This window comes from Podarcis erhardii, assembly GCF_964252035.2.
Source record: "Podarcis erhardii genome assembly, chromosome: 10".
NCBI lineage: Eukaryota > Metazoa > Chordata > Lepidosauria > Squamata > Lacertidae > Podarcis > Podarcis erhardii.
In genome coordinates, this window is record NC_138500.1 from 74,439,700 (window position 1) to 74,467,510 (window position 27,811).

Below are 27,811 nucleotides of genomic sequence, written 5' to 3' on the forward strand. Positions count from 1 at the left end.
ATTTTGAAAATAAAAACTATAGCCCAATTGGGAGGCAAGAAAATATTTAACAAAAATAGGCAAAGACTGGTTGCTGTAACAGTGAGTCCAGTGTTCAGGTCATGGGTTTGACACAATCAGCAACTTTCCTCCTTTCTCACTTATCTTCCCAAATAATTGCTCAGATGTTTACTAGCCAAAACTAGCTGGGCTTGAAACAACCTCTGGCATTCAGAGGAGTCCTAGAGGGTTGTGAGTGGAGGAACCATCCAGGCGTGGACACAAGAAGTGGAGCCCGTCTTGATTATTTCCATCGTTTAAGGTATATGTTGGGTTTTAGGAACTCTTGTTTACTCTCACCCCTTATCTGTCAGTTGTCATGTATAAAACTCTAGCTCCCCATGAAATATTTTCTGCAGCTCATTGCTGAACGCACAGCTGTTACCAGCTTCCTCTTAAGACTGTAATGACCCAACTTTTCCATTTTCCAAAGATGTATGCAGACTCCATATTTTCATTATATTATATTTATTGTATTGTACACATGGCGTCACTCACTTAAAACCTGGTTTGAGGTAACAATTAAAAAAACAGAACCTTCTAAATTAAGACTACGATGCCACTTCTACAGTAATGGCTTCACATTTTCCGGTATCTTGATCTGTACAGGAAACGTGCAGTGATCCATCCCTAAGAAAAGAGAGATTTTTATAGTGTGAACATATGGAGACTACTTGCACCCTGAGAGGGCCTGAATAGGTCTCAAAAACTAAGCTCCCACGTTGGATGTCCCCATCATTCCTCCGTGGAATTCTTTGATTCAGCTGACAGGTGTGGGGAGTCCCATTACCCAGAAAACATGCTCTCATTTGTGGGGAACCTGTGGCTTTCCAGCTGTCGGATTCCCAGCATTCACTAGCCACGGGGAGCGTGGCCAGCACTCAGGAAAGAAGAGAGGTGTAATCCAGCAACTTCTGAAGGGCCACAGGCTCCCCATCCCTCTCTTAACTGAAAAGGAAAGGGGCAGCAGAAGGGAATGTTAACCAAAACACCCCACAGTTCAGAGAACGCTTGCCCACTGATCTGGGAAAGAAAAAGCATCCCTGATATTCCAGAAGTTAATTTGATCCACAGTTCTCCCCTAATACATCAAGACCTGATAGGTGGAATTTCTACCTTGAAAAGTAGATACTACCAAAAAGCTGCAACAGAAAAACCCAAGTTCTGAAAAATGGACATTTCCCATGTACTTGATATGCTAAACCAAAGTTTTAGTATTTTGGTTTTCAATACCTTTTCATTGTGAGAACAGTTAGAATATCATGCAGACCACCTTCCTTTATATCTAAATCCTGGAGGACAATCTGCTTAAAACAAAACAAAACATTAAGATCCTTTGTCATCTGCATCTTATCTATTTTAGCAATCTTAACTGTCAAAACCAAAGAAATGAAAGTGAGATTATATCAAAAGCACTTTGATTTAAACCATTTGCCCTACATTGCCATATATAAAAGCTAAAATATAAAATATTGAGCTACAAAGTTTCAAGGTAATTTCAGGAAAATGGTTTTCTAAGGCAGACAAAGCATGCTCTGAAAAAACTACTGAATCAATTTGTAAGGCTAAAGGGAGTAATGAATTAGCATGTATTTCAACACAGGTGAGCAACTTGCAGCCCCAATTGTTTACAATTTTAATTCAGATTAACCAAGTTACTTGATAGTTTTTATCTGCTTTAAATGTTTTTTTAAAATGGTTTTTGTGCACCCACCCTGCTCTAAAAATACCGTGGATGTATTTACAACATTTTATAAGGTAAGGAATTTAAGAGGCAAAAGCTTCAAATGCCTAATGAACATACAAATAAGATTTGTGACACTGAAGTCTGCTTTTGAGTAAACACGGGGGGGAAACAAGCGTTATTTTCTATTGATATTTCTTCACCTGTGCAAATCTGTTGTCCTCTTTTATGGGGATCTTTTCCAGAGACTCGTATAATTCTAGACAGACAGAGGAGTTGCTTCCTGGGGCTTGTAGAGTATGCTGCCTTCGGGCTGGCAAAGGGGTTCCTGATGGGAACACCACCACAAATTTATCAGCCCCTGACTGATCCATTACCTAAGAAATAAGAGAGATGAAGTTGGGTATATTAAACTTAGAGCAATCAATAGACAAGAAGGATGAATTTTATGCCTATTCCATGTTAAGAGACAAATACGAATTACCTTTAAATGCTCAAGTGTAATATCTTCAGATAAAGCACATGCTAACTGCCATTAACGGACCAGCCGCTTTTACAGCTGCAGAGACCCCAGAGATATTAAAACAGCTGATTAACTCTTATGTAACAACACACATACCCATTTCCTTATATAGGAAGAATGGTATAAAGAACTGGAGATTCTCGACCAAACAATGGGAAACTATGTTAAGTTCTATAACAAGCATGCCTCTGGACCTCAAATTCAGTCTCATACAGCAAAATAAATATTTAGGACTCCATTGCGCTTGTTTATAAAAGGACTAAGACACTGAGCTGCTGGAGATAATGCTTCTCTAAAACACAGGTTTGTACAATGTCCTATATTGATAATTTTTTGGCAGAAGGCAATAGAGACGATCAACATGACTGTATGGAATAATCATAAATTTGCAGAGGAAAATATCCTTTTGAATTATATACCCAAAACACATGGAATCTAACAAAGGGAGAATATGAATGGACTATCTGTGTCCTCAGGTATTAATGAAAAAAGACAGGTATTAATGAACTGGAAAAATAAATAAGTGGCGTATTTTCACGCCTGAAGATACGGACAAACCCATTACACTTGAACAAACTGCGTGCAAACATGACCAAATTTAATAATATTTGGAATTAATTTTTCTAAATACCGTATTAAGTTAAAGTCTGGTTAACTACAATAAAAATTTCCTTTTTTTGTAACGTATATAATTTTTTTTTGTTGTTCTGTTGTTTTCTACATAGCTACTATTTCTTTTTTCTTCTTTTTTGTCACATCTTACTCTCTGCACATGTAATTATGTACTTTTTGTTTTTCAATAAAGAATATAAAGTAAAGAAATAAGAGATATGCAACATAAGCACTCTGCAGAAAGGACCCCAAATCTTAAGGCACCACAATGTGTTAGAGCATGTGCACTGCGACGACAGACAGGAAAACATTACAGCACAAACAGTGACCCTTGAGTAAAAAGGAGGGGAGATTTTAAATATGATTCTTTATTGATTCATGCTACTAGCCAAATACTATGAGTGTTGAAATAATTTATGGATCAGATGTGAAGGTGAAATATGTGGCCAAATTAATTTTTTTTAATGAATTGGATTTATTTGATAGACTTCTAATTAAATTTAAAAATATGAAAGTTTACTGTTTATGTTGGCTTGTTAAGATGACCTGTCAATTCTGGAATCTTAGGGAATCCTATTCAAATACTTAGTCCTTCAACTAAAAACAAAGAGTTCTGAATGGCAAATACAGTGGTGCCCCGCAATACGAATGCCTCGCAAGACGAAAAACCCGCTAGACGAAAGGGTTTTTCGAGGCGCTTCGCAAGACGAATTTCCCTATGGGCTTGCTTCGCAAGACGAAAACGTCTTGCAAGTCTTTTCCCTCCCCCCCCCCCTTTTTCTAAGCCGCTAATAGCGCTAATCCGCTAATAGGGATGCTTCGCAAGACAAAAAAACCGCTAGACGAAGAGACTCGCGGAACGGATTATTTTCGTCTTGCAAGGCACCACTGTATATTAACTGTGCATCAGTATGAAATAACGAGTTTCAGTCTCTCACTTATTTACTTTAATTGCTACTTAAGTGACCCCAAATCTCTTTCAGGAAAGTTTTCACATTAAAACCTAAACCCACAAAGGTAGCAGTGGTGGAAGATAGTTAATACAGATTAGGGAGGGAGCTCTCTTTCTAATTCTAAGCAAGAGATATAAAGACATTCATTCATTTAATTTGCTTGCTTACCTTGACTAAGATATTTTTGGCAGAACATTCAATAGGCAGTATCTCATCATCTAAAAATGTATTTTCTCTTCCTAGCAAGATCCCAGCTTCCATGGCAGCCCCAATGGGAATGACCTCATCTGGAGGAATAGAGTTCAGCAATTCAACACTAGGGAAAAGTTCTTTGATCAACTGCTGCAGTTTTGGGATGCGAGAAGATCCGCCACAGAGAACTACCTAGAGGACATTAAAGCATTAATAGGACAACAGCAAAGGTTAGGCTTTTCAAAGGGTACTTGTGTATGCAAACTTTGCAAACACACACATACACACACACACACACACACACACACACAGAAAGTGGGGGGAAACAGATGTCCAGACTTATTATCCTAGCTTGTTAATTGGCATTAAGTTATAGTCCCCCACTCCCGCTGCACAACCACTCAGATGTAATGGAGAGCAGTGGCTTCAGGAATTAAGCTGTGAAGCAGCACTTGAGAGGAAGGGAGCAGCTAGGGAGTAGCGCTGGGTGATACCTGGGTTTCAACCAGATATATCACCAGCTAAACACCACAATATACTGATATATCACGATGTCTGAAATAAGGATGGAACTATAGAGGCACTGGATGGCTTCACAATTTTTTCCTGCATGGTGATTTTTGCACAGCACACACACACACATCATGATTTGGGATATATTGCCAGGTCAAAAATTCTGAAACCATTACCATGATATGGACTTGAAACTGGTTTTAGATGGTATATCATCCAGCCCTAACACACTTCATGATTCAAGATATATTACCAGGGCAAAAACTATGAAACCGATATCAGAATACAGACTTGAAACCAGTTTTGGACAAGATATATATTGTCCAGCCCTACTAGGGAGGAATACTTGTCCCTGATCTCATTTCCAGTTTAATAAAGCCTGGTTTGTGAAGCCTCGAACAATAGTCCAAACCATCCGAATGCATCTGCTTCTTTGTGAATATACTCTTATGTATTTCCTACATATTTGTCAAAACAAGAATTTCAAGAATGACTTCAAAATAGACCAAGTTATTTGTATTGTTACCTTATTGATATCATCTGCTGTAAGTCCAACTTGCTTCAAGAGCTTTTTGATGGCTTCTAGGCATTTGTTAAAAAGCGCAGAGCAAATAAGTTCAAATCTGGCCCTGTGTTGTTAAAAAAACAAGCACATTCATATCCATATTTTCCACAGGGAAAAGTTTGCAGAGAAACCCTATACAGTAGTATAATATTAAACATGGAGCTGCCCTCAGTTTCTGATGGCTCAGAAACTTCAGCTGCTCCAAAATGAACCAGCCAGAAGAGTGAGTGGCTGGGTTTCCATTTAGAACTCACACAACGCCAGCGTCAAAAGAGCTGAACACGCTTGCCAGTTTGCTTCTGAGCCCAATGCTCACATTGGTGTTTAAAGCCCTGAATAACTTAGGCCCAATACCAGAAAAATCAGCCCCTTCCTTACAGATCCTCTTGGGTGTTCAGATCAGTGGACGGGGCGCTCTTAGGTGTTCCACTACCCTAAGAAATCCTGGGTGGGGTGGGAGGCTAGAAGAGGGGAATATTTGTGGCAGCCCTTAAACTGCGAGATTCCTTCTGGCACCTTCAATGTACCTCTTTACCCCAACTTCATATACTGTCATATGTTTTAACCAATTTTAATATTTTCATTTTAAACGGTTGTAACCCACCTCCCTGGGACCTCATGGGGAAGAGAGAGTAAGAAATCTAATAAATAATAATTTTCTTGCCCATGAAAAGGAAAACAGTTGCCTTTTTATAAATACATTCCATATGGAGAGTAGCCAACTATCACGATCATTACCTTATGTGGGGGTTACATCCTGGTGATCATGCATAAAGCCAAAATCTCCTATTGTCAACATCCCCTTTCCCTGCGCTCTCCCAAGCTGAGTGTATCGGTAGTTAGGACTGCCAACATCCGCCCCCCTCCGGAAGCTGCTCCTATTTTTAATTTTATTTTTCTGCCAAGCATCTAAAGCTAAATTCACACAAGTTAAATTTAAAGGAAGTCATGGAAAACAATGCTACACATGCAGAGCTTCAAGAGTATATCTTACCTAGACACATTACAGTCAAAATCCAGCCCATCATACAGGGAGTCAACGAAGCAGTTGGCACTTCCAAGTGTCGATAGTGAGTGCTTTGCCACTTCAGCACTGTTCATGAGCTTCATCATGGCCCTGGAGTTTTCCCTCACATCATATTTATAAGATCTACGGGGTTGTTGTTGTTTTACAAAAAAAGTATTATTAACCATTACAGAGAACCTACTCAGTAATACTGGCCATCATTTACCTTAGAAGTTAGGGGGGGAAAGGTGGATCCTGAAATTTATCATGTTTTTCAAATTCAAAGTATAAACATTATATGCATCGACTCTTGACAGCTGGGGATGTATGGTAACTAAAAGAGGGGAGGTTCTTTTGAGTAAGTATTCATGAAGTACAAATGCAAACATTAAGGCTCTGACATCTTAGTGTTGTGCTTTACTCTCATGTTGAAATCAACAGAATTTGGAAATGCTTAACTTTGGCTAGATCTACCCCAACTTTCCCCATGCTGCTTGTAAGTGATATCTATCAGGACCCTTCAAGAATGTAAGCATGAAACAAAGGATCTAACAGCCTTGCAAGTCCACAAAAGTCACTAGCCCTAATAATAATAATAATAATAATAATAATAATAATAAATACTAGGCTGCTTGCCCTCTCATAGTTACATTAGTCATTTGTGGCCTGAAAAGAAAAAAGGGGAGGAAACCATTGTTTGCAAAGCTTCCATCTAGTTGCCTGGAGACAATTCTAACTCACCTCAGACAACCTGGTAAATAGCTTTTTACAAGATTGGGATTATTTCCAAATTGAACTAAGAACCGATGTCAAATTTACAGTAACAACCTTTCCCCAAAACATTATGTGAATGTACTGTTTGTCTTATTCCAACAGTGCAGACCTTTAGAAGTTGTATTTTTTTAAAAAAAAAAAAACACCATCACTATTTTTATTTCCAGAAGTTTTCATTTTGAGACAATATTTTATTATTTTTAAACTGTAATTGTTTTAAAAATCCTATTATATATGTTGTGGGCCCCCAAGTGATATTTTTGCACTCAGAGGGTGGATAGAAATGTTTTTCATAAATAAATGTATTGTGTATCAGTCAAAAAAATTTGATACAAAATGTGCTGGTAATTTTCCATACTGCAAAATTAACAGCAATGATTCCTTACTACACATTTATAAAACACCACATACTATTTAGGATATAGAGAACTTACCTTTGAAACTCAGATGCTAAATGTTGTGCTAAGGCTTCTGTGAAACAAATGCCACCTATACTATCATCTGTGTTCGTGGAAATAACACGATAAAGTCCACTGTTGACTTCAATAACCGTGATAGAAAGGGATGTTCCTCCAAGCTTGTACACCAGCACATTGCTTCCATGCACACAACATAAAGAAAAGGAAATCAGTATGCCTTGCCTCATTAGCATCAATACTAACAGCCTTAATAGCAGATTCTTAGGACAATGACAACTGTGTCTCAAAATGACCTCCTGGTATCAGTGCCACTGCTGCACTCCATGGGGCAGAAGCGAGATCAGGAAGGTTCTCCTAGTGCTCTCTCACTTCACACTGCCCTGGCCCACCCTGAAATGAAGTCCATTTAAATTACAGTATTAAAGACTGGTTAAAGTATAATGCTTTGGTTTCCTGCCTTTGCCACTTGTTTAGAATCTCCTGAATTAAAAAACAATAATGTTGCAAAGGACTTGGATTGTCTTATTTATAGCAGTCTAGGATCCCTCTGGCTCAGATTCAGCAGAGAATTCTGCTCCATGAACTGAATATTCCTGAGGAAAGCAGCTCCTAAAACTCCCTCCCATGCTGTTCCAGAGGGTTCCCCAACCTTCTAAAGCAGATTTTCAGCTGCACAAGGACCTACAGAGGGAAGGAGACCATCAAAAATTCCCTTCTGCCCAGGGAAGCATTAAGTTCACAAAGGTCCATACGCTAGAGCCAACTCACTTTGCACCATACTGTTTAAAACCAAGGCTGTACAGTGGTACCTCGGGTTACAAACGCTTCAGGTTACAGACTCCACTAACCCAGAAATAGTGCTTCAGGTTAAGAACTTTGCTTCAGGAGGAGAACAGAAATCGTGCTCCGGTGGCGCAGCAGCAGCAGGAAGCCCCATAAGCTAAAGTGGTGCTTCAGGTTAAGAACAGTTTCAGGTTAAGAACAGACCTCCGGAACGAATTAAGTACTTAACCTGAAGTACCACTGTAATCCTGAAACTAGGATTAAGTCCTGTTGAGTTTTATATCTGTGTAAGCATACTTGGGATTGCACAGGGGAAATGGTTGCTTAAAGACCAATTGTCACCTTTTTCCACTAGGTGAATCTTGCCCAATTCCATAAGCCAGCAGAGCTGCAGATGGTTCATGAATTAACCGAAGAACATTAAGCCCAGCTGCAGTAGCAGCTTCTCTGCAATAAAGACACAATTTATATTAGTATGTCACTTTAGATTGATGCCTTCTTTCAACATAAAACAGCAAGGTACCTTATTTTGGTATAGCTGGACCCCATCCCTGCATCACCACCACAAACACCTTACAAAGCATTGCCAAACTGCTATAAGACATACAGTAAGCATGCCAAGAGACATTTTACTTAAGCACAGATAGGCACATTGTGGTAGGAGAATGAGCTGCCTACCTATGTTTGTTTATGCAAATTGAACGTAAAGCTCAAAAAGCTCAAACCAGTACAGGAAATGTGCACCTGTTTCTCTTTGGAGACCATGGTGACTATGCAGTTAGCAATGTCTGAACACAAGGAACGGGAGGATGCATGAGAGTCAGGGCCAGACCTGACATGCAGTAGGGTAAAGTGATCAGGTGGCATCAATAAACAGGTGGAGGCACAAATGAGTGCTTCTATGACGCAGCAAGACTTTTTAACTGTTAGCCCTAAATCTGCTACAAATAGCAAAATGCCTTCAGCTGGCATGTCTGAGCCCTTTCCTATTTTATACAGTGCTCTGCACTGAATGGTCTGAAGCTCAACAACAAAAAAACGAAGATCATGGCCACTGGGCCCATCACCTCCTGGCAAATAGAAGGGGAAGAAATGAAGGCAGTGAGAGATTTTACTTTCTTGGGCTCCATGATCACTGCAGATGGTGACAGCAGCCACGAAATTAAAAGACGCCTGCTCCTTGAGAGAAAGGGGATGGCAAACCTAGACAGCATCTTAAAAAGCAGAGACATCACCTTGCCAACAAAGGTCCGTATAGTTAAAGCCATGGTTTTCCCGGTAGTGATGTATGGAAGTGAGAGCTGGACCATAAAGAAAGCTGATCGCCGAAGAATGGATGCTTTTGAATTATGGTGCTGGAGGAGACTCTTGAGAGTCCCATGGACTGCAAGAAGATCAAACACATCCATTCTTAAGGAAATTAGCCCTGAGTGCTCACTGGAAGGACAGATCGTGAAGCTGAGGCTCCAATACTTTGGCTACCTCATGAGAAGAGAAGACTCCCTGGAAAAGACCCTGATGTTGGGAAAGATGAAGGGCACAAGGAGAAGGGGACGACAGAGGACAAGATGGACAGTGTTCTCGAAGCTACAAACATGAGTCTGACTAAACTGTGGGAGGCAGTGGAAGACAGGAGTGCCTGGCGTGCTCTGGTCCATGGGGTCACGAAGAGTCAGACACGACTAAACGACTAAACAACAACAAAGCACTGAATGGTCCACTCCTAATGCAGAATGTGTACCATGGCAAGAAGAAAGGAATAGGGGCATCCAACTGGAAGTCAAGATGTATGCTAGTCCTGGTGACTGAAAATTGGCCAGGAAAGATGAGGCCACTGCTGGTAAAGGTTTTCAGTTCCTCCTAGTGAAAAACCAGGGTGCTTGGTAGTCATAAATCTGTGACTATCTGGCCCCTGCTCAAGTTACCAGCTTCTATGGAAGACTGACCTACAACATTGTCCCATAAGCTGGCTATTTAAGAACTACCCATATGGCAGCTATAAGCTCATGTGGTTGTCTATCATGTGGCTACAAAGTGAGCCAAAAGTTATCACGGACCTGCCACTCAATTTCTGAGTAGTTTTAACAGTCCATTTACTGTGTGGTAGGAACCTGAATATTGTTTTCTCTCCATGGTGCCAGAACCTCTAAGCAGGAAGTTCTTAAACAACTACAACAAGTGATGTTATTTCACTGAAAGAGTCCAATTAGATGAGAATTGAGCTACTCCAGGTTAACACCATGTGCTTATGGTTGAGCTGAGATGTTGAACCCAGATCTTCCAAATCCAAATATGTCAAAATGCCTCCTGTCCAGACATCTCAAATTCCCACAAATACATTTAATAAAAATAAGCTGAAAACTGTATTCTCACCCAAGGGCATTCTTCTGTTTGTCTCCGAAGTCAAAAGGTACCGTAATCACAGTGTTATTAACATCTGAGCCCAAAGCAGACTGAGCAGTTTCTAATACAAAAATATATTGTATTGTGAGTACAAGCAAATTCAATTTATAGGTATACGTAGCACTTTTTCTTCTGGGGAAATAGTTATAAAATGTACATTTTAATATCATACCTTTCATTTTACTGAAGATAAGCTTTGCAACATCTTCTGGGGAAACAAGTTTGCCATCTATTTCATAGTTTAGTTTTCCATTCTTTTCAATGACCTACAAATGAACATACAAATATGACTCTCAGCTTATCTGCTATAAAAGATTCTGCAAGATTCCTTTCGTCTGATAAATGATTTAGAAAGCAAATATTACACACACATCCAAGGTCTGCTCCCAAGGGTTGGTGACACTCTAGAACAAATGGGGAGGGGAGGGGAAGGAGGAGGAGGAGGAGTCCACTAGCATTGCACTGTACCCCTCCAGCAGGCACAAGAGTAATCTTCGGTAAATACAGTGGTGCCTCGCAAGACGAAATTAATCTGTTCCGCGAGTCTCTTCGTCTAGCGGTTTTTTCGTCTTGCGAAGCACGGCTATTAGCGGCTTAGCGGCTATTAGCAGCTTAGCGACTTTAAGAAAAAGGAAAAAAACTTGCAAGAACCCATAGGGAAATTCGTCTTGCGGAATGACTCAAAAGACAGAAAACTCTTTCGTCTAGTGAGTTTTTCGTCTTGCGGGGCACCACTGTAATCTGCTGAACTGGTTCAGTAGTTTTTGTGCTAGGTTCCTGTGCTAAGCTAATTGGGGATGGGGTGGAAGAGAACTCATTGGGAGTTGCTTGCCTCCCCCAAAAGCAATGGGACTGGAGAACTGAGTGAAATCACTCCCTCTAATTACAAGCTTTACGTGTCAGTCACAACAGACCTCTCCTGCTGTTTAACATTATATAACACCACTGGGTGCTGTCATTTGGACATCTGAAACAAATTGTCATCAGTTTGTTGCTTGACACCTACCTCTATTTCTTTGTGACATTAGAATCAGGTCTGCCTAGGCCAGTGTCTGGACATATTGCTGGGCTAGATTAGAGTGAATCAATGAACTGAGACTGCACTCATAACTTCAAGGCTGAACTGCTGCCATGTAACCACTGTGGGGCTGCCCTCGTCTCTGGTCTGGAAGCTGCAGCAAGTCAGAAGGGGGTCGCACAGTCTGTGGCTGGGTTTGCCTTCCACCAACATATAACACCAGTACTAAGAGAGCTGCACTGGATGTCAATCTGCTACTGGAACAAATTTAAGGTTTCATTTTTACTGTATAATGCCCTTTTATACAGGGTTTTTTTTTTTTGAGAACTATTTTATCTGGTTCTGCTTGTTGTATATCACTATGGTATTTGTGCAATGTTTAGCAGTTTACAAATACTACTATTAGTAATGGGAGGAAAACATGAAGTAGCTTCTTACTTACTGAACATTTACTTTCTGCAATGTACTTCTCAGCTTGTGGGTCACCAGAGCTGTCAAAACAAGGGAAATTGACGTGTACTTAAACAAAAAAACACATCCCAAAATTTACGTTTATATTTTCAGCACATAAGAATTGTGTTTAATGAAGTCCTCCTTAATCTTTAATTGTTCAAAGCTTTGTTTCTGTATTTAAGCATGATATCAGAGTTTGGACTTTTTATTTCTTAATAAAAAAAACAAAACAAAACAAAAAAACAAAGTTAAATTCCAGAATAACTCACTTTAAATTTTGTTAAATAAAATACATACTGCTTACAAGAGACTTCTAAGCAGCCTGCTTGCATATTTAAGCCTGGTAACAAGGTTTGTACTTACATGCCAGTTTTTATACATTTTTGTTTAACAATCCCATTCTGTCAGATAAACCCACACTAAATCCCAAAATGAAGTTCACTATTACTTTCCGCACCTTCTCCCGAGAATCTGCTTCACTTTCACCACTGTATTTGAAAGATTTCTCACTCTGTTTTGTTTTGCTGCCAGTCCAACAACCTGGAAATAATTTTAAAAGATTTGTTAAAAAACAACAAAGGTACCACCACTTTTTCTTCAAATTTATACTGAGGGAAAGTTACCTCTTCATTTTCTGAAAATGCAACAACAGCAGGAGTAACCCTATCACCTGCATCATTGGCGACAACATCTGCACGACCATCCTAAAGAAACAACACACACATGGAGTAGAATGATTAAGTATAATAGCTCATTGACACAGAAACTAAACACAGTAACTCATTACCACTTGGAAACCCCGGAAAATAATATCATTTTTTAATACAGGATCCCTTAATTTTGTTTGTCTGGCAGAGGCTAGATGTACAGGGTAAATTCTGTATAAAGACAAATAATGTACAAAGGAAACTCTTGTAAATTGAAGCTTTTATTCCAATGCGTACTGGGAATAATATAACAGGATACTTTTTTTGTTGATTTGTTTTCCAGCTGCCCACCCAAAACCATAGTTAACAAAGGCTCACATGTAAGCCATAACTAAAACAAACTAAGCTTCATAAGCCAACAACAAATCATTACTTCAGTTTCCTGGCAGTAAATTGGCCATAGTTAAGCTAGCAGGGTTCACAAATACTACTAAACTGTGATTTCACAAACCATAATATAAGAAACTACAGCTTAGCAATATGTGCAAACCAGGCCAATGCATATATTACTTTATCCAGCAAAGTGTCATTCAAGTAAACTGATGGAAATGCATTTTACAATAAGCACATAAGCTTTCTTTTATTTATGTGAGGTGCTCTACACATGGTCCTCAACAACACCCATCACAATCCTGATGCACACAAACTCTATGCAAATTAACAGAAGAGACAACTGAAGTGACACAGGCTGAAGTGAACCACTGTTGCTAGCATCTGTCTGTCTTGAAACACAATGGAGTGTGCCAAAACAAAGCAGATGACCAAGTGAGTCATTTTTCTCTCCAAAAAATATGGTCTATGATGAGTCCACCCACTCAGCAACAGAATGAGATGGCAGAGTCCAGAAGCAGCAGAACAGACTGGACCACCTCAGATGTAGGCAAGGATGTCACACTGCAGGAAAGATGGCCTGCAGCTTGCAGACTCAAAGGAATAACCACCACAGCTGGAGCCCATCGGGATGGTATGGCGGAAGGCAGCGAGACAAACAGTGGATGGAGGCAACCCTTGCCTGGTTGTTAACAAGATGGTCAACCCCAACCTGCCTGCCAAGGGGAGGGGTGAGGTTGGGGGCAATGTCCCATCTAGCCCAGCATCCTGTTCCCACAGCGGCCCACAGTGGATTGTGGGAAACCAGAGGGCAGGACATGAATGAGCTTAAGATCAGTACATCTGGCTGCTAACCAGTACGTTAGTGACCGGGCCCACCCAGGGACGGCTGTGGGAAGAATTCCCCCATTGCAGGGGGCTGGACTAGATGATCCTCTGAGTCTCCTCCAACTTGACAATTCTATGATCACTTTCTCCCCTCTCTCCTTTTCCAGCAACTGGTATTCAGAAGCAGGGGTGTGGGTGGCCCTGTGGTCTAAACCACTGAGCTTCTTGGGCTTGCCATTCGGAAGGTCGGTGGTTCAAATCCCTGCAACGGGGTGAGCTCCCATTGCTCTGTCCAACTTCTGGCAACCTAGCAGTTCGGAAGCACATAAGTGTAAGTAGATAAATAGGTGACACTGCTGCAGGAAGGTAAACGGCACTTCCGTGCTCTCTAGTTTCAGTCACAGTGTTCCGTTGCACCTGAAGTGGTTTAGTCATGCTGGCCACATGACCTGGAAAGCTGTCTGCAGACAAACTCTGGCTCCCTCGGCCTGAAAGCGAGATGAGCGCCACAACCCTATACAGTGGAACCTCGGGTTGTGAATGTGATCCGTGCGGGAGGCACGTTCGCAACCCGCAGTGCTGTGTCTGCGCACGTCACGATTTGGCGCTTCTGCGCATGCGCAAAGCGCAATTTAGCACTTCTGCACATGTGCTGAAACCCGGAATTAACCCGTTCTTGGCGCTGTGCGCAACCCGAAAACGTGTAACCTGAAACGTCTGTAACCAGAGGTACCACTGTAGTTGCCTTTGACTGGACTTAACCGTCCAGGGGTCCTTCACCTTTACCTCTTCAGAAGCATTTGCTGCCTCCCTTTTGTAGTCAAGCCTTTTTTAACTCCACCGCTGCCTCCTGGGGGGCAAGTGCTTCCACGGAGCCAGCACAGGGGACCACGGACTCTCTCCTGATTAGGGCGATTAGGATTAATCCAATTTGTGTGCTGCCCTTCAACCAGAACAAACCAATAACGTCCCCCTCCCACAAACAAATTCACGAGGAAGTTAATAAATAATAACAACGGCAGCAAGAACTGTGATTTAAAGGCTTCTGGCTCCTCCAACGTCCTCCTCAAACTCCGCTCTACCCACTCAACAGCACTACCTCGCCCAGGAAACGAAAATTATTATTATTATTATTATTATTATTATTAAAATTACATTTATTTATATCCCCCTGCCCCCCCCAGGCCTACACGGAAGAGGGGAGACCCCCCCCAACCGGCCGCGCACCTTATAGGCGGCCGCGCACGCGCAGCTGCTGCCCAGGTGGACCCCGATGGCCGCCATTGATCCGCCGTCGCCGGGAGACGTCTTACCCACAGTGCACCTCGGGGCAGGCTGCGTCCGCGCATGCGCGTGCCGCTTCCTCTCCCTCCGCCTCCCGGCAGCTTTGTTTCCCCGCCCCAACTCAGCTGCAACAGCCAATCAGCAGCCGCGTAAGCCCGGGCCTGCTTCCGTAACCGGAAGAAGCGCACAGACGGAGGCAACGAAAGGAAGAAAACATTTTAAAAAGGCGTCTCGGCGTGACGTTCCGCGGTGGGCGGGCGGAACTCTCGCGAGATCAGGTGCCGCAGACGCAGCCATGTTGCGGCCGCCTCGGCCGGGGGGCCTCCCTTGCTGCGTCGCCGTGGCGCTCTGCCTCGGCCTCGCCTCCGCCTCCAGTCCCGCGAGGGGAGCAGAAGCTCCGTGCGAAGGTGAGGGGCTGGGGGGGGGGAGGCTGCGGGGTCACGACCCACGAAATAGGGGGCGGGGAGGGACCTGAGAGGAGCGCATGGCAGTCGCGCACGTGTGCACGCACCTACACGTGAATCTGTACATCCGCCTGTGCTTCGCTCTCCGGAGCTTAAAGGCAAGACCTTCCGCACACACAGACACGTGAAAAGAGAGAGGGAGAAGAGACCCGAAACACAGGACGTGGCATTTCGCATTGGAATATGGGGCAGCCCCACTTTATACGCCACACATAGAGGAAAACACGCAACACACAACCACACATCCGTTTGGTCTGAGGTTTAAAGGGCTCCCAGTCAGCCGCCAGTGTGTTGTGTTATGGTATGTGCTTTTGGGTTGTAAAGCCACCCTGTGATCCTCAAGTGAAGGGCAGTTTATTAAATAAAATAATAAAATAAAATAAAAATGCCTGTTTGTGTTTGTTGCAGTTCTTCTAAATGGTGCAAAATTGGAACGTTTGTTTGTTTTGCTAAGCTTGCAGCTGTGGCACAATACTAACTCTGCTGTCAATGTTGCTGTTGATGGGACCCCCTCAAACCGTGCGATTTACATTCGGGCTGGACCATTTCCCCCCTTTTTTGCTGCTTTTTAAATGATAGCTTTTAAGTAGATCTGCATGTCAAAATACAAGATTTGGACAAACTCAGCCCTCCAGCTGTTTTGGGACTACAACTCCCATCATCCCTGACCACTGGTCCTGTAAGCTGATGCCTGATGGGCATTGAAGAAGAAGAAGAAGAGGAGGAGTTTGGATTTGATACCCCGCCTTTCACTCCCTTTAAGGAGTCTCAAAGCGGCTAACATTCTCCTTTCCCTTCCTCCCCCACAACAAACACTCTGTGAGGTGAGTGGGGCTGAGAGACTTCAAAGAAGTGTGACTGGCCCAGGGTCACCCAGCAGCTGCAGGTGGAGGAGCGGAGACGCGAACCCGGTTCACCAGATTACGTGTCTACCGCTCTTAACCACTACACCACACTGGCTCTCCCAAAACAGCTGGAGGGCCGAGTTTGGCCATCACTGGGTTATAAGTTGATGCTCTGCAGAAGCCCCATTTTATTTCATAAACGTATACACCACTTGATTGTAAACCTCAGAGGTTTACAAATAGTATATGTGTATGTACAGTGTTACCTCGGGTTACATACACTTCATGTTACATACGCCTCAGGTTACAGACTCCGCTAACCCAGAAAGTGCTTCAGGTTAAGAACTTTGCTTCAGGATGAGAACAGAAATCGTTCTCCGGCGGCGCGGCGGCAGCAGGAGGTCCCATTAGCTAAAGTGGTGCTTCAGGTTAACAACAGTTTCAGGTTAAGAACGGACCTCCAGAATGAATTAAGTACTTAACCCAAGGTACCACTGTATATGGGAGGGGATAGATGGATTTGTTTTCATTCATGTTTTCATTATGTATTTGGAGTTTTCATTTTGTATTTTTATGCTGTGAATAGCCCTGAGATCTTTGCATGGAAGGCAGAATACAAATCTAATAAATAACAACACACCCTCACTGAGAACTCAGTTATATGTAAGGAACTATGTTTTGAATGGTTTGAGCTTTCAGAATAGGATCATGGTTCAAAATAAGGGTTTTGTGAAACAGGTGATGAAACACCAGCTCCTTATTCGTATTGGCAACCTAAGGGCAGGGGATTAAAAGCACCCCTTTAGCAAGTGTGTTTTCAGAATCGGCGTACGTCCACTCAGGAGGGATTGGAGTATCAGAGAAATTCATGACATGCTCTAGAGCCCAGTGTGATGGTCCTCAGGATTTGAACCCATGATCTGCAGTGAAGTAAAAGCACCACAGCATTGTTATTCTAAAGCAGCAATGCTGCAGCAAGCAAAGACTCTAGCAGCTCAGTCAGCTGCTTGTGGCTGCAAAGCCAGACAGGATGTTTGTGACTGTTGCCATGGAAACAAAGGGGCAGTCCATTCTTATTGAGCACCGGATGTGAGCTCAGTGTGTGTCATATGACCTGTACAGGATGTACATGGGTGGAGTCTGGAGTTTCTCTCTGTTGGTTGAAGAGAGCAGACATCTTTGACTGTATGACTGCTAGAGACAGAAATAAAGACATGTAGATACATTTCTGTCTGAGTCTGATTCCCCTCCCTGGGGATATGCAGGGAGGAGGAGAAGGAGGAGAAGCAGTTGGTGTGTTTTTCTCACAGCCTGAGGAAAATCGCCGGAACGGACCTCGTGTGTTTTTCCTGCCGGGAGTCGCCGGAGGGAGGTCAAAGGAATTCAGCCGGTGCCTGGACAGATAGGCACATACCTCTGACCGAGGCAGAATTCCAGCAAGCATAACTTAAGTGAGCACACTTTCCCTGGGCCTTTAACAATGTCCAAATCTGCTGGATGGGTGCACGGCGCTGCATTAATCAGGGTCCTTCTCAACTGCGGGGTGGGGTGGGGATAGCTGTTTCTGCTGTCCTGGAATCAGACCCAGGAAGGGACTCACTGGTTCACACAGAAGGACCGATTCTTTCCCATTAAAGAACCAGAGAAAGCCAACTACATGATCGAGAGCTGTTGCCTGTGGCCGTCCACACTATTTGGTATGATAAAACATAGATCACAACTTTCTCATTGCTAGTGATAAAGCTACCCTATAGGTAGCAAACTTGTCTGCACAGGCCAGCAACCACTTAGTTTTCAAATCATCTGATTGACCTTTTATGAAATTATGAAACAAATAAAAGAACCTACCTCTAGAGGAACTGGACAGAAGAATTAAGTACTGGATATTTCTAACTGCGTTTTTGTAGTTTCTTCTACAATATAGGGAAAGTGAACTTCATTTACTGCTGATTTTAACAATTTTAAAATGTTTCTAGTTGGGTTTTTTACTGTCTTTATTGATAACCTTAATATTTATTGTAAACTGCTTTGAGGTTTCATTCCAGTCAAGTGATAGATGAATTGTGTCAAATAAATAAACAAACAAAATGAATTAAATGTCCTCTTTGGCAGTAGCAAGAAAGATTTTTATTTTTTATAAGAGAGATCACTTGTGTGTATAAGGATCAGTGTGCATATCCAAGCCCTCTTCCGAAAATGATGCCCATCTATAAGCAAGAGAATCACATTGTTTTTATTTGCCTGTATAGAGGAGGTGACTTGAAAGGCTTTTGGGGGCAGAAAAGCAGCCTATGAATATAAGTCAATAAAGATTGCTTGTGGGCTTTCTTCACTGTTCGCTGACTCCTTTAAGTCCTATGCCTCCCGACAACTTTCTGGCTTTTTCTGGTAGCCATGATGGGTCAGTGTAGGGGCCAGATCCCGCCCAAGAGTCACCAACTCCCCCCCCCCCTTAATGCCAGCCCTGCACAGTAACAGCAGGGCTGTCCTACAACAGGGGCAGGGAACTCCAGGCGCCAAAGGGCGGATTGTCAAACTGGCAACACAAACCCTCCAACATTCCTCAGGTGAAAATAGGGACATTTCTCCCTCCCCCCACCCCCCAATTTCTCTCTTGCCCTCTGCAAAGCATGTCCTGTCAGAAGAAGGGTGAGTGCCTAGTGGTGGAGCTGGGTGCTCTGGCACCCGGAGGGGCACACATACTGTGCACCCGGGGCAGGTGATCCGCCCATGGGGGTGGGGCGATCTGCCCACGGGACCTATCTCGGCGCAGCGATCCTCCCTGGGGCGGATCTCGGTACAGCTGCACGATCCTCCCTGGGGGCTGCCCCCCCGCCCTCGACTCCCAAGCCTACAGCAAGCGAGGGGAAGGGGGAGAGCCGCAGCAGCCACTTTGCTGCTCGCTGGGCTTGGGGGAGTTGTGGGCGGGGGGTGCATGCCGAATGTCACCCCCTTCAGGATGACACCCGGGGTGCCCCGCGCCCGCTTCCTATGCCTCTGTGAGTGCCAACACCGCTATGGGGTACAGTACACATACCCTCCACTGTCCTGAGAAAACCCCTTAGTCCTGATTTTATTTTATTCTTCAGAAGATTTACAAACAGAAAAACCCCCAAAAAATAAATTTAGAAAGGGGCAAGATTAGCCGTGGCATTAGCACAAAGCATTTTTTGTTTAAAGCAAGACTCTGCTCTTCTGCCCCTTTCTTCCCTCCCAGGGCAACCCTGCCCTCTCAGAGCATCATGTAAGGCTGGGCTCCTCTCCTGCCTCCAGCAGCCTCTATGAGTTGCCCAAGGAAGGAAACTGGCAGCACTGGCCATGGAGAGGCCATGGGATGCTGGCTTGCAGTTGCCACTGCTGCCACCCAGTCACTCAGGACAAGCACCCGCTCATCCACTGGCAGTGGTAGCACTGGTGGGAGAAATGGGGACATTCCAGGGTCAAATCAGAAGCTGGGATGGAAAATAGGGACACTTGGAGGGTATGGCAACAACCGTTTTATGCTTGTTCAATGCACACACATTGCTACAACCTGGAAGTGGCTGGAAAAGGGGGCAGCACGGGCTTACACACACTCTGCCAGCTTGCACGGGGGCCAGGAATGCACACAGACACCCATGCAAATTGTGTGTGCCTGGACTCCTTAGTGTGTGCCCTCTTGCTTGCCTTAATGAAGAGATCTGTGAGGGGTGGGGGTTGAAACCTCAGACTTTTGTGTGGTTGCAACATCGTCTACTGAAGAAAGATTATTATTTAAATTTATGTTTAAAAAAGGCCTGGGATAGTTCAGCACAGCCTGAGACTCTTAATCTCAGAGTTGTGGGTTTGAGGTCCATGGTATTGCAGGGGGCTGGACTAGATGACCCTCAAGGTCCCTTCCAACTATGATTCTGTGATCTTTCGTTCCACCTCCTTTCGTCTGTGGCTTCACAACGGAGGCAAAGGCCTGGAGAAGCCCCATTCCCACCCCTACCCCAATTTTTCCATTTCCTCCCAATTATTTCCAAAAAATATGGGGAAATGTGCCCCCACATTTCCCCCCTCTCCACCCCTCCAGGCCTTCTCATCTCTAGCCCTGCCCAGCACTTCTGTCTGACCCCTGGAATGCCTCCTGCTGCTGTCCTCAAGGGAAAGGCAAGGGTCTTTCCCTGGGACACAGTGATGAGTAGGGTGCCTAAGTGGAGTCACTGGAAGGCAATAATAAGCATCTCCGCATGGGGCCATTTCCAGATCAGATGTGCATGCGCTGCAAGAATGGCAAGCCATTCTGTGTGAAGTTAGTCATTTTGAAATTTATTTTCAACTTTGTTTTCTGTCGATCTCTTTGACCTAAGCACTCTGTGTGTGTCTGTTATTTTATATTTTACCTTTTTCTTACACAGTTTGTCAAGATTTTTTGAAAAGATTTTATAGTTCTTTAAAAGAAAAGCACTCTGATTTCTCCGTGGCTTCTATTGAGAATGAATTAGTCAGGAGCTGCATGAACACAAAAGGAAAAGAAAACCGCTTGGTATGACTTCGTACTCTTTTGCCCCTTAGGAATGTTTCCAGTGCTTAGGCTATGTACACACTTTACTGTAAAAGCACATTCATAGCCTGGGACTTTGCAGTCAAACATAACTATGCATGAGTGCCAGTTAATGCATGAAGGGTAAGACTGCACAGAGTTAGATTCCTAGACTCCGCCAGGTCACCCCCCCCCTTTTCCAATGAGGGAGGAAGTGGAGCTTTCTCTCCCTGTTCCCTCTCTCTCCATGCCATGTAACCAACCAAGGAAGACATGTCAGGGCAAGCTCCAAGCTATCTTTCTGTATTTTCTACTCATGAGTATTCTGCCTGTGCTCTTCTTGCTGCTATTTGGATAAATGCGTGAATCTGACCTTTGGAATGTTTTGTAAGTAAAGCATTTCAAGCTTAAGAGTGTGTGGTCTGTTCATTGCAGGAGGGGTAGAGAGAGGGGAGTGCTTTGCAAGAGGACTAAAAGAGATATATAAAAGGTTTTGGCAGCCTACATTCCTATACTTCACTATCCTGCTTGACTTTGTGTGCTTAAACTCTGCAGCTAGGGGCTCTCTCTTGCTAGAGAGTTAGTTTAGTCCCACGCTTTGAATCCAGGCACCTGGCCGATTCCTTTGTGATTCACCCCACACAAGTGGGTCACAGGGATTCTATTTCCCCCCACACAAAGAACATTCTTTTCCTCAAAGAATCCTGGAAACTCTAGTTCTCCCCTCACAGAGCTATAGTTCCCAGCAACAAGCTACAGTGCGCAGAATCCTTTGAGGAGCAAAAATGTGCTTTAAAGGTAGAGGGCATGCATGGGAGAGAAGGAAGAGGGATATCTCTGACTAACAGATTAGTCAGCCGCTTTTCCCCAGGGAAGCAGGACCTTTAGTGATGAATCGGAGCTAACCGCAATCAGGCTTCCCAAAGATTTGCTCCAGTTGTTCCAGTTAGTGGTAAAGAGCAGGTTTTCCAGAGGAAAGCAGCAGAGCAAAGGCAGAACCACTTGTACCCGTGCTTTCTAGGCGCGAGGCAAGCGGAAATATGAGTGAGCCCTAACTCTGCACTGGTACTGACAAGATTTCTATTCTTGTAGTGCTACTACATCGGAGCCACAAGTGATGCAGCAACCAAGATAATTGGTGAAGTCAGCCGCCCAATGAGTGCTCACATACCTGTGCCAAAGATCTGTGAGAAGCTGAAGAAAATTGACATTCAAATCTGTGAGCTCAAATACGGTATGATGAAATCCCTGTGCAAAACAGAGGAGGGCATAACAAAATAGGCATATTGGAGACAAAGGAGCCCAGGTTCAGACATGGCACTAAACCAAACCATGGCTTAGCTCTGGGCATCTGCAGGATTGGGGAAGAAGAGAAGCAGCTGGGATTTGTGCTGCACGGACTCACTCATTCGCACTTGGCCATGCTCTGCAAATGGGGCGTGGAAATTAGAACCTAGACTTTGTCATTGGCAGCAATGAGAGGCTTTTTCTATTGTTATTTTCAACATGGGAAATTATGTTTTTTCAAGAATGTGGTAGGCTGAAGAGAGGGCAGCCAGGTTGCAACCCAAGGCACACTTACCTGGTAGCAGGGCCTTTTTTTAACCGGAATGTGCTGGAATGGTGTTTCAGCACCTCTCAGCTGGGCCCTGGAAGTGGGGGGAGAGACCTGACCAGCCTCAGCAAAGCCCCGTTGCACCTCCGGCTCACAAGGACATCCTGTGCGGGGTCCAGAGTGGGTCCCCTTGTGACTTGGATGTTCAGCGGAGCTTTGCTGAGGTTCTTCAACCTCCCAGCTGACGCACAGGAAAGCCCCACCTCAGCTGAGCCAGAGGGGGGAGCTCATTAAGGTGCTCAGCTGAGGTGTGGAAGCTCCCCAGGCCTCAGCTGAGCAGCCTCAACAAGCTGCAGGCTTGCGAGGAGACCCCCTTTCCAGCCCAAAGAGATCCTCTTTGGGCTCTGGGGTGGTCTTTGAGGGAGGTGCCTTCCAGCACCTTTTCATCTAGACGAAAAGCACTGCCTGGGAGCATATGCCATGAAATGCAGTGGAACTTACTTTTGTTTAAACATGCACAAAATTGCTTGGGCTTTTGGTTCAGGCTCTCCTAGTCACTATGCAGATTCAGGTTGTACCCAGGGCTGCTGGAGCAAAGAAGCAAGTTACAGCTTATCCTTCGCATTTTTGAAAATATAATTTCTATCAGTTAGAATGAGGACTAATAAAAGAAAGTGCTTCTTTACACAACATCCACCATTGTCCTGGCCGGCACATTCGCAGAAGAGCAGCCAATGAACTGACAAGACTCCAGGTGTTGGGATGAAATCAGGCCAGTTCTTTCTGGGCTGCAGAAGGGAGGGTGCAGGTCAGCGTGGCAGTAGCGCCAGGATCGGTTTGCCATCAACTCACCCGCTGCTGGTGGAATGGGATCCGCTGGGTTTGGACCAACCATGCCACAGTGCTGAACCCTGTTGTGGTGCAAGCCAAGCTGGCAAGGTCTGCCTGGGCAGCCGGGTGAGGATTCCCACCAGGCAGAGACCCAACCTGAGCTTGTGGCATGCCCAGGCAAATTCGCCCCTCAGGCCCCTTACGGATACCCGGCTTCACTGTTGATCTTGCCCAACGCCATTCCCACCCCTATACATACAACGTTATTCCCCCTAACAAAAAACAACAAAAAAGGGTCATGTGTTTTACTGAGGGAATGGTGGAAAAACTCCCATCCAAGAGCCTATCGGGTTGAGAGAAAAAATTCCTTTCCATCCCTGTCAACCAGCAACCCAGATAGCTCTGTAAAGGCTCTAAGCTGAGCAGGGGCACCAGCTCCTGGGGGCCGAGCCCTCCCCCCTAACATTTTTTGGGTAGCAGTGTCCCCCCTAATATCCAAAAGCAGCTCCAATGGCCAACTCCTCCTGCCGCAGAGGGGAAGGAGCGTCGAAGCCGCCTCCCGCGGGTGGCAGCACCAGGAGAGGAGGACCGCCGGCCATTGAAGCCACATGGCCAACAACTTTGGCTTCACTCCTCCAGACATCCTGAAGTCACGCATGTGACGTCGGCCCCCACAATTGCCCTCACAAGCTGGTGCCTCTGAACCTGAGGGTTAAGCTTGTGGAGCAAAATGGCCCTAAACTCTGAAGGCGGAAGCCTTACATAAGCCTGGCTCCCCTCAACCTCCCATGGGGGCCCAAAGATCCAAGGGAGAATCTGTCTCATTGAGCCCTGCGGAAATAAGATGTGGATGGGACTCGCCTCATTTTCTGGGCCAAATTGCCCCGCGTGGATTGGGCCCAGAATGGAATACATGGAATTCACTGCTGCAAGATGCAGTGGTGATCTGTATCTTGGATGGCGTTTAGAAAGGAGTGGGGGAAATAATAGATCTGTCGAAAGATATTAGGTTTGATAACCAAATATTCATGGGGGGGGGGTATACCAAGTGCGAGGGATTCCAGCCCGCCTTCCTTCCTTGTGAGGTTCCATGGGCATCTGTCTGCCTGCTGGAGGTGTCCTGTAGCATGAGCAGGCTAGCTGGAAAAGCAATATTCTCCTTGAACATACATGGGATCATGAGCTCCTTGTCTATAATACCACAAATAAAATTAATAGAGCTTGTGATTCAGGTTGTTTGTTTTTACAGAAATGGAACTGGATTTAACAGCGGTAGATCTCTCTAAGATGAAAGTGGCTGAGCTGAGGAAGATCCTGGACAGCTGGGGAGAAGTGTGCAGAGCATGCATTGAAAAAACGGACTTTGTGGATCTGATTAGAGCACTTGCACCAAAACATACACCTGCATCTTCCAGAGCTGACCTCTGATGGAATGCCTGATCTTACTTCATACAGTTACATCTCTAAGCGTAAACCCTGAAATATTAATAGTTACAAGGAATTTGTTATAAATAAATGTTAATAGAAGTTCCTGGGCCTTGAAATACTTTTGTGGTAAAGTATAAAGAGAACTTGAGTAGATGAGAAAAATAAGGCACAAAAGAGCTGTGCTTCTACACACACTTACCTGGGAGTTGTTCTTGGCATCTGTCTGTGTAGGGTTTACTCCGTAGCATTTTCTTCCCCTAAAAATGTCCTCCGTGGACTTCAGTAGGACTTACACCTGAGGATTCATAGAATAATAGAATATTAGAATTGTAGAAGTGGAAGGGACCTCTGAGGGTCATCCAGTCCAACCCCCTGCAATGCAGAAATTGTGGCTAAAGCATCCATGACAGATGGCCACCCAACCTCTGTTTAAAAATCTCCAAGGAAGGAGAGACCACCACCACCCAAGGGAGACCATTCCACTGTTGAACAGCTCTTGCCGTGAGAAAGTTTTTCCAAATGTCTAGTCAGAATCTCCTTTCTTGTAACTTTAAGCCATTGCCTCGAGTCCTACCCTCCAGAGCAGGAGAAAACAAGTATACTCCCTCCTCCATGTGACAGCCATTCAGATATTTGAAGGTTGCTATCATAGCTCCTCTCAGTCTCCTTTTTTCCAGGCTAAACATACTCGGCTCCTTCAAGCGACCCTGGATCATCTTGGTTGCCCTCCTCTGCACATGTTCCAGCATGTCAACATCCTTCTTAACCTGGGGTGCCCAGAATTGGACACAGTATTCCAGGTGGGGTCTGACCAAGGCAGAATTGAGTGGTATTATTACTTCCCTTGAGCTGGACAGTACCTTTCTGCCCAGTCTCTGTTCCTTTTTGGCCACTGTCAAACAAGGGCAATGGTGACTGGGCTATTGATCCTAAGCTAATTAGCTGCCCAGCCCAGCTTGACATCCCCCACCAAGTGCCCCCCCCCAGACCCACCTCTCTCAACCGACTCTCAACTGCCTCCCCCCCAACATTCAAACTCCCCTTCCAAGCCTCCTCCAATCTTCTCCACCAGAATTCCTCCCCCCCGCCCCCGCTTAACATTCCCTTTGGAATTCGAATAGAATTACCTTAGTTACAATATTAAACACAATATTGTTATAGATTGAGGGAGGATCCCACCAAACCCTAGAAATTAATAGATGGTAGGATTTGGGATTATTTGGGTTTTGAAGGGAGAAATACACGCTGCAGAGGAATTCCTGGGCTAGCCTATGCAAGGACCTGGCCAAGCGAGGGCCATTAGGAAACAATTCAAGGACAAGGAGATTTGAACTGGAAATGCCAGAGAACTGCTTCTCCCTTGCCCTGCGGTGTGAACAGAGACGGGATTTGAAAGGGCCAGGATAACTGGGTGTGAGGTGGCAGGAAAAGAGAGGTTTTGAGCAAGGGGTGCTGGGAAGAAGAAGAAGAAGAAGGAGGAGGAGGAGGAGGAGGAGGAGGAGGAGGAGGAAGAGACTCTGGAACCAACTTGGGAAGGCTGGCTGCCCTGCTGTGGGGGACAAGTCCCTCTTGAAAGACTCTGCTGTAAGATCTGGACTCCCCTCCCATGCAGACTGAAGGTGTAAACAGGTGAATAAACTGTATTTCTTAAAGGTACGACAGCCTCTGCCAAGTCTCAACCCTCCAGAGGTGAGAGCCTGGAACACCATGGGGGTTTGCCACCGCTCAGCAGAGAGAGGGGAAGCACCCAACTTTTGGAACAATATTTTATACACCCTGGTCCCTGAAAGCATCCTGTTAGAAGCCCTTGAGCTTCCCATTCCTGGTTCCTAGGAAATCAGGGAAAGCAAGCTGCAGGTTCCTCATCCCTGTTCTAAAAAGCAGGTGTCTTCCCCTAAACAATCCGGGGAATTGTAGTTTGTTAGAGGTTCTTGGAATTGTAGATTTGTGAGAGGGAAGCACTTTAAATCATAGGATGATAGAATTGTAGTGTTGGGAGGGACCCTGAGGATCATCTAGTCCAACCCCCTGCAATGCAGGAATCTCAGCTAAAGCATCCATGGCTGATGGCCATCTAACCTCTGCAGAAAAACCTCCAAGGAAGGAGAGTCTACTGCCTCCTGAGGATTCCTTACCACTGTCAAGCAGCTCTTCCTGTCAGAACGTTTTTCCTGAAGTTGAGTCAGAATCTCCTTTCTTGTAGCTTGAAGCCATGGCTTCAGGTCCTGAGGGCCTCTGGAGAAGGAGGAAACAAGCTTCCTCCCTCCTCCCTGTGACGGCCCTTGAGCTATTGACAGGGCTGCATGGTGTGGCTCTCATATCCATGTCCTGAGAGAGAGAAAGCAAACCGTTCTCTCTCTCCTTTCTCCACTCCATGCAGAATTGCAAGGGGTCAGTGCATTTGGTTGGTAAGAAGAAGGTCGGAGTTTGGAGCCCAGCCAGAGCTAACTGTGGGCAGGATCCTGGCATTCCTGGGGGGTTGGACTAGATGACCCTTGGCATCCCTTCCAACTCTACCATGCTATGATTCTATCAAGCAGCTAAAGGAACGGGCGGCGGAGCAAGATGCAGAACAAGGGGAGGCGCAACCACACACCCCAACAGCCCCCTCTGGCCTGACCCACGGTGTCCTCATCCCAGCATACTTTGACCTCCCTGATTTTATTTTTCTTCATTCAGCTGCCTGACAACCCAGCAGCCTGGCCCCTGTTTGTCATCTGATGTCACAAAGAGCCACTTTGCAAGCAAGCCTTATATTACCCTGCAAGAGGGTTGCCTGTCAGATGATGGTGAGATGCTTGCCAAGATACTTGCCCATCACTGATCATGAATAGGAACTGTGAAGATAGGAGGAGCGCGAAGCCCTGAGTAGAAATTTATTATTATTATTATTATTATTATTGTTATTATTACTACTACTACTACTACTAATACTTTTACTATTAGCGTCACCCATCACTGGTGCATGAGGCTTGGCTCCCGGACTTGACTTGTTGACCGCTGTAGATAGCTTGCCAGGTCCCTGCCTCCCAGCAATGCAGCTCTGCGGACTTAGCCCCTTTTCATGCTCCAGGGGCCCCATATGGATCGTGTGT

At 44.8% G+C, this 27,811-nt stretch overlaps 2 protein-coding genes and 1 long non-coding RNA gene across 3 annotated transcripts; 1 reads left to right on the forward strand and 2 right to left on the reverse strand.

Annotated features, from left to right (window-relative positions):
* Window positions 1–490: 490 nt before the first annotated feature.
* On the reverse strand, window positions 491–15,158 carry HSPA14 (heat shock protein family A (Hsp70) member 14). The gene is made up of 14 exons (XM_081879167.1): window positions 15,030–15,158; window positions 12,561–12,641; window positions 12,395–12,477; window positions 11,927–11,975; window positions 10,639–10,732; window positions 10,437–10,527; window positions 8,406–8,510; window positions 7,296–7,457; window positions 6,076–6,231; window positions 5,043–5,145; window positions 3,980–4,195; window positions 1,927–2,100; window positions 1,273–1,343; window positions 491–669 (listed from the first exon to the last, which is right to left on the reverse strand). The coding sequence occupies exons 1-14, from the start codon at window positions 15,084–15,086 to the stop codon at window positions 591–593; spliced, it is 1,521 nt and encodes a 506-aa protein (XP_081735293.1). The 5' UTR covers window positions 15,087–15,158; the 3' UTR covers window positions 491–590.
* On the forward strand, window positions 15,076–24,818 carry CDNF (cerebral dopamine neurotrophic factor; the record flags this gene model as incomplete). The annotated part of the gene is made up of 4 exons (XM_081879225.1): window positions 15,076–15,493; window positions 20,778–20,905; window positions 21,995–22,136; window positions 24,538–24,818. The coding sequence occupies 4 exons, from the start codon at window positions 15,076–15,078 to the stop codon at window positions 24,714–24,716; spliced, it is 867 nt and encodes a 288-aa protein (XP_081735351.1). The 3' UTR covers window positions 24,717–24,818.
* Window positions 21,995–25,699, reverse strand: LOC309351492. Its single transcript, XR_014160859.1, has 3 exons — window positions 24,916–25,699; window positions 22,959–24,280; window positions 21,995–22,150 (listed from the first exon to the last, which is right to left on the reverse strand). It is a non-coding gene; the product is annotated as an uncharacterized lncRNA (long non-coding RNA).
* Window positions 25,700–27,811: the final 2,112 nt, after the last annotated feature.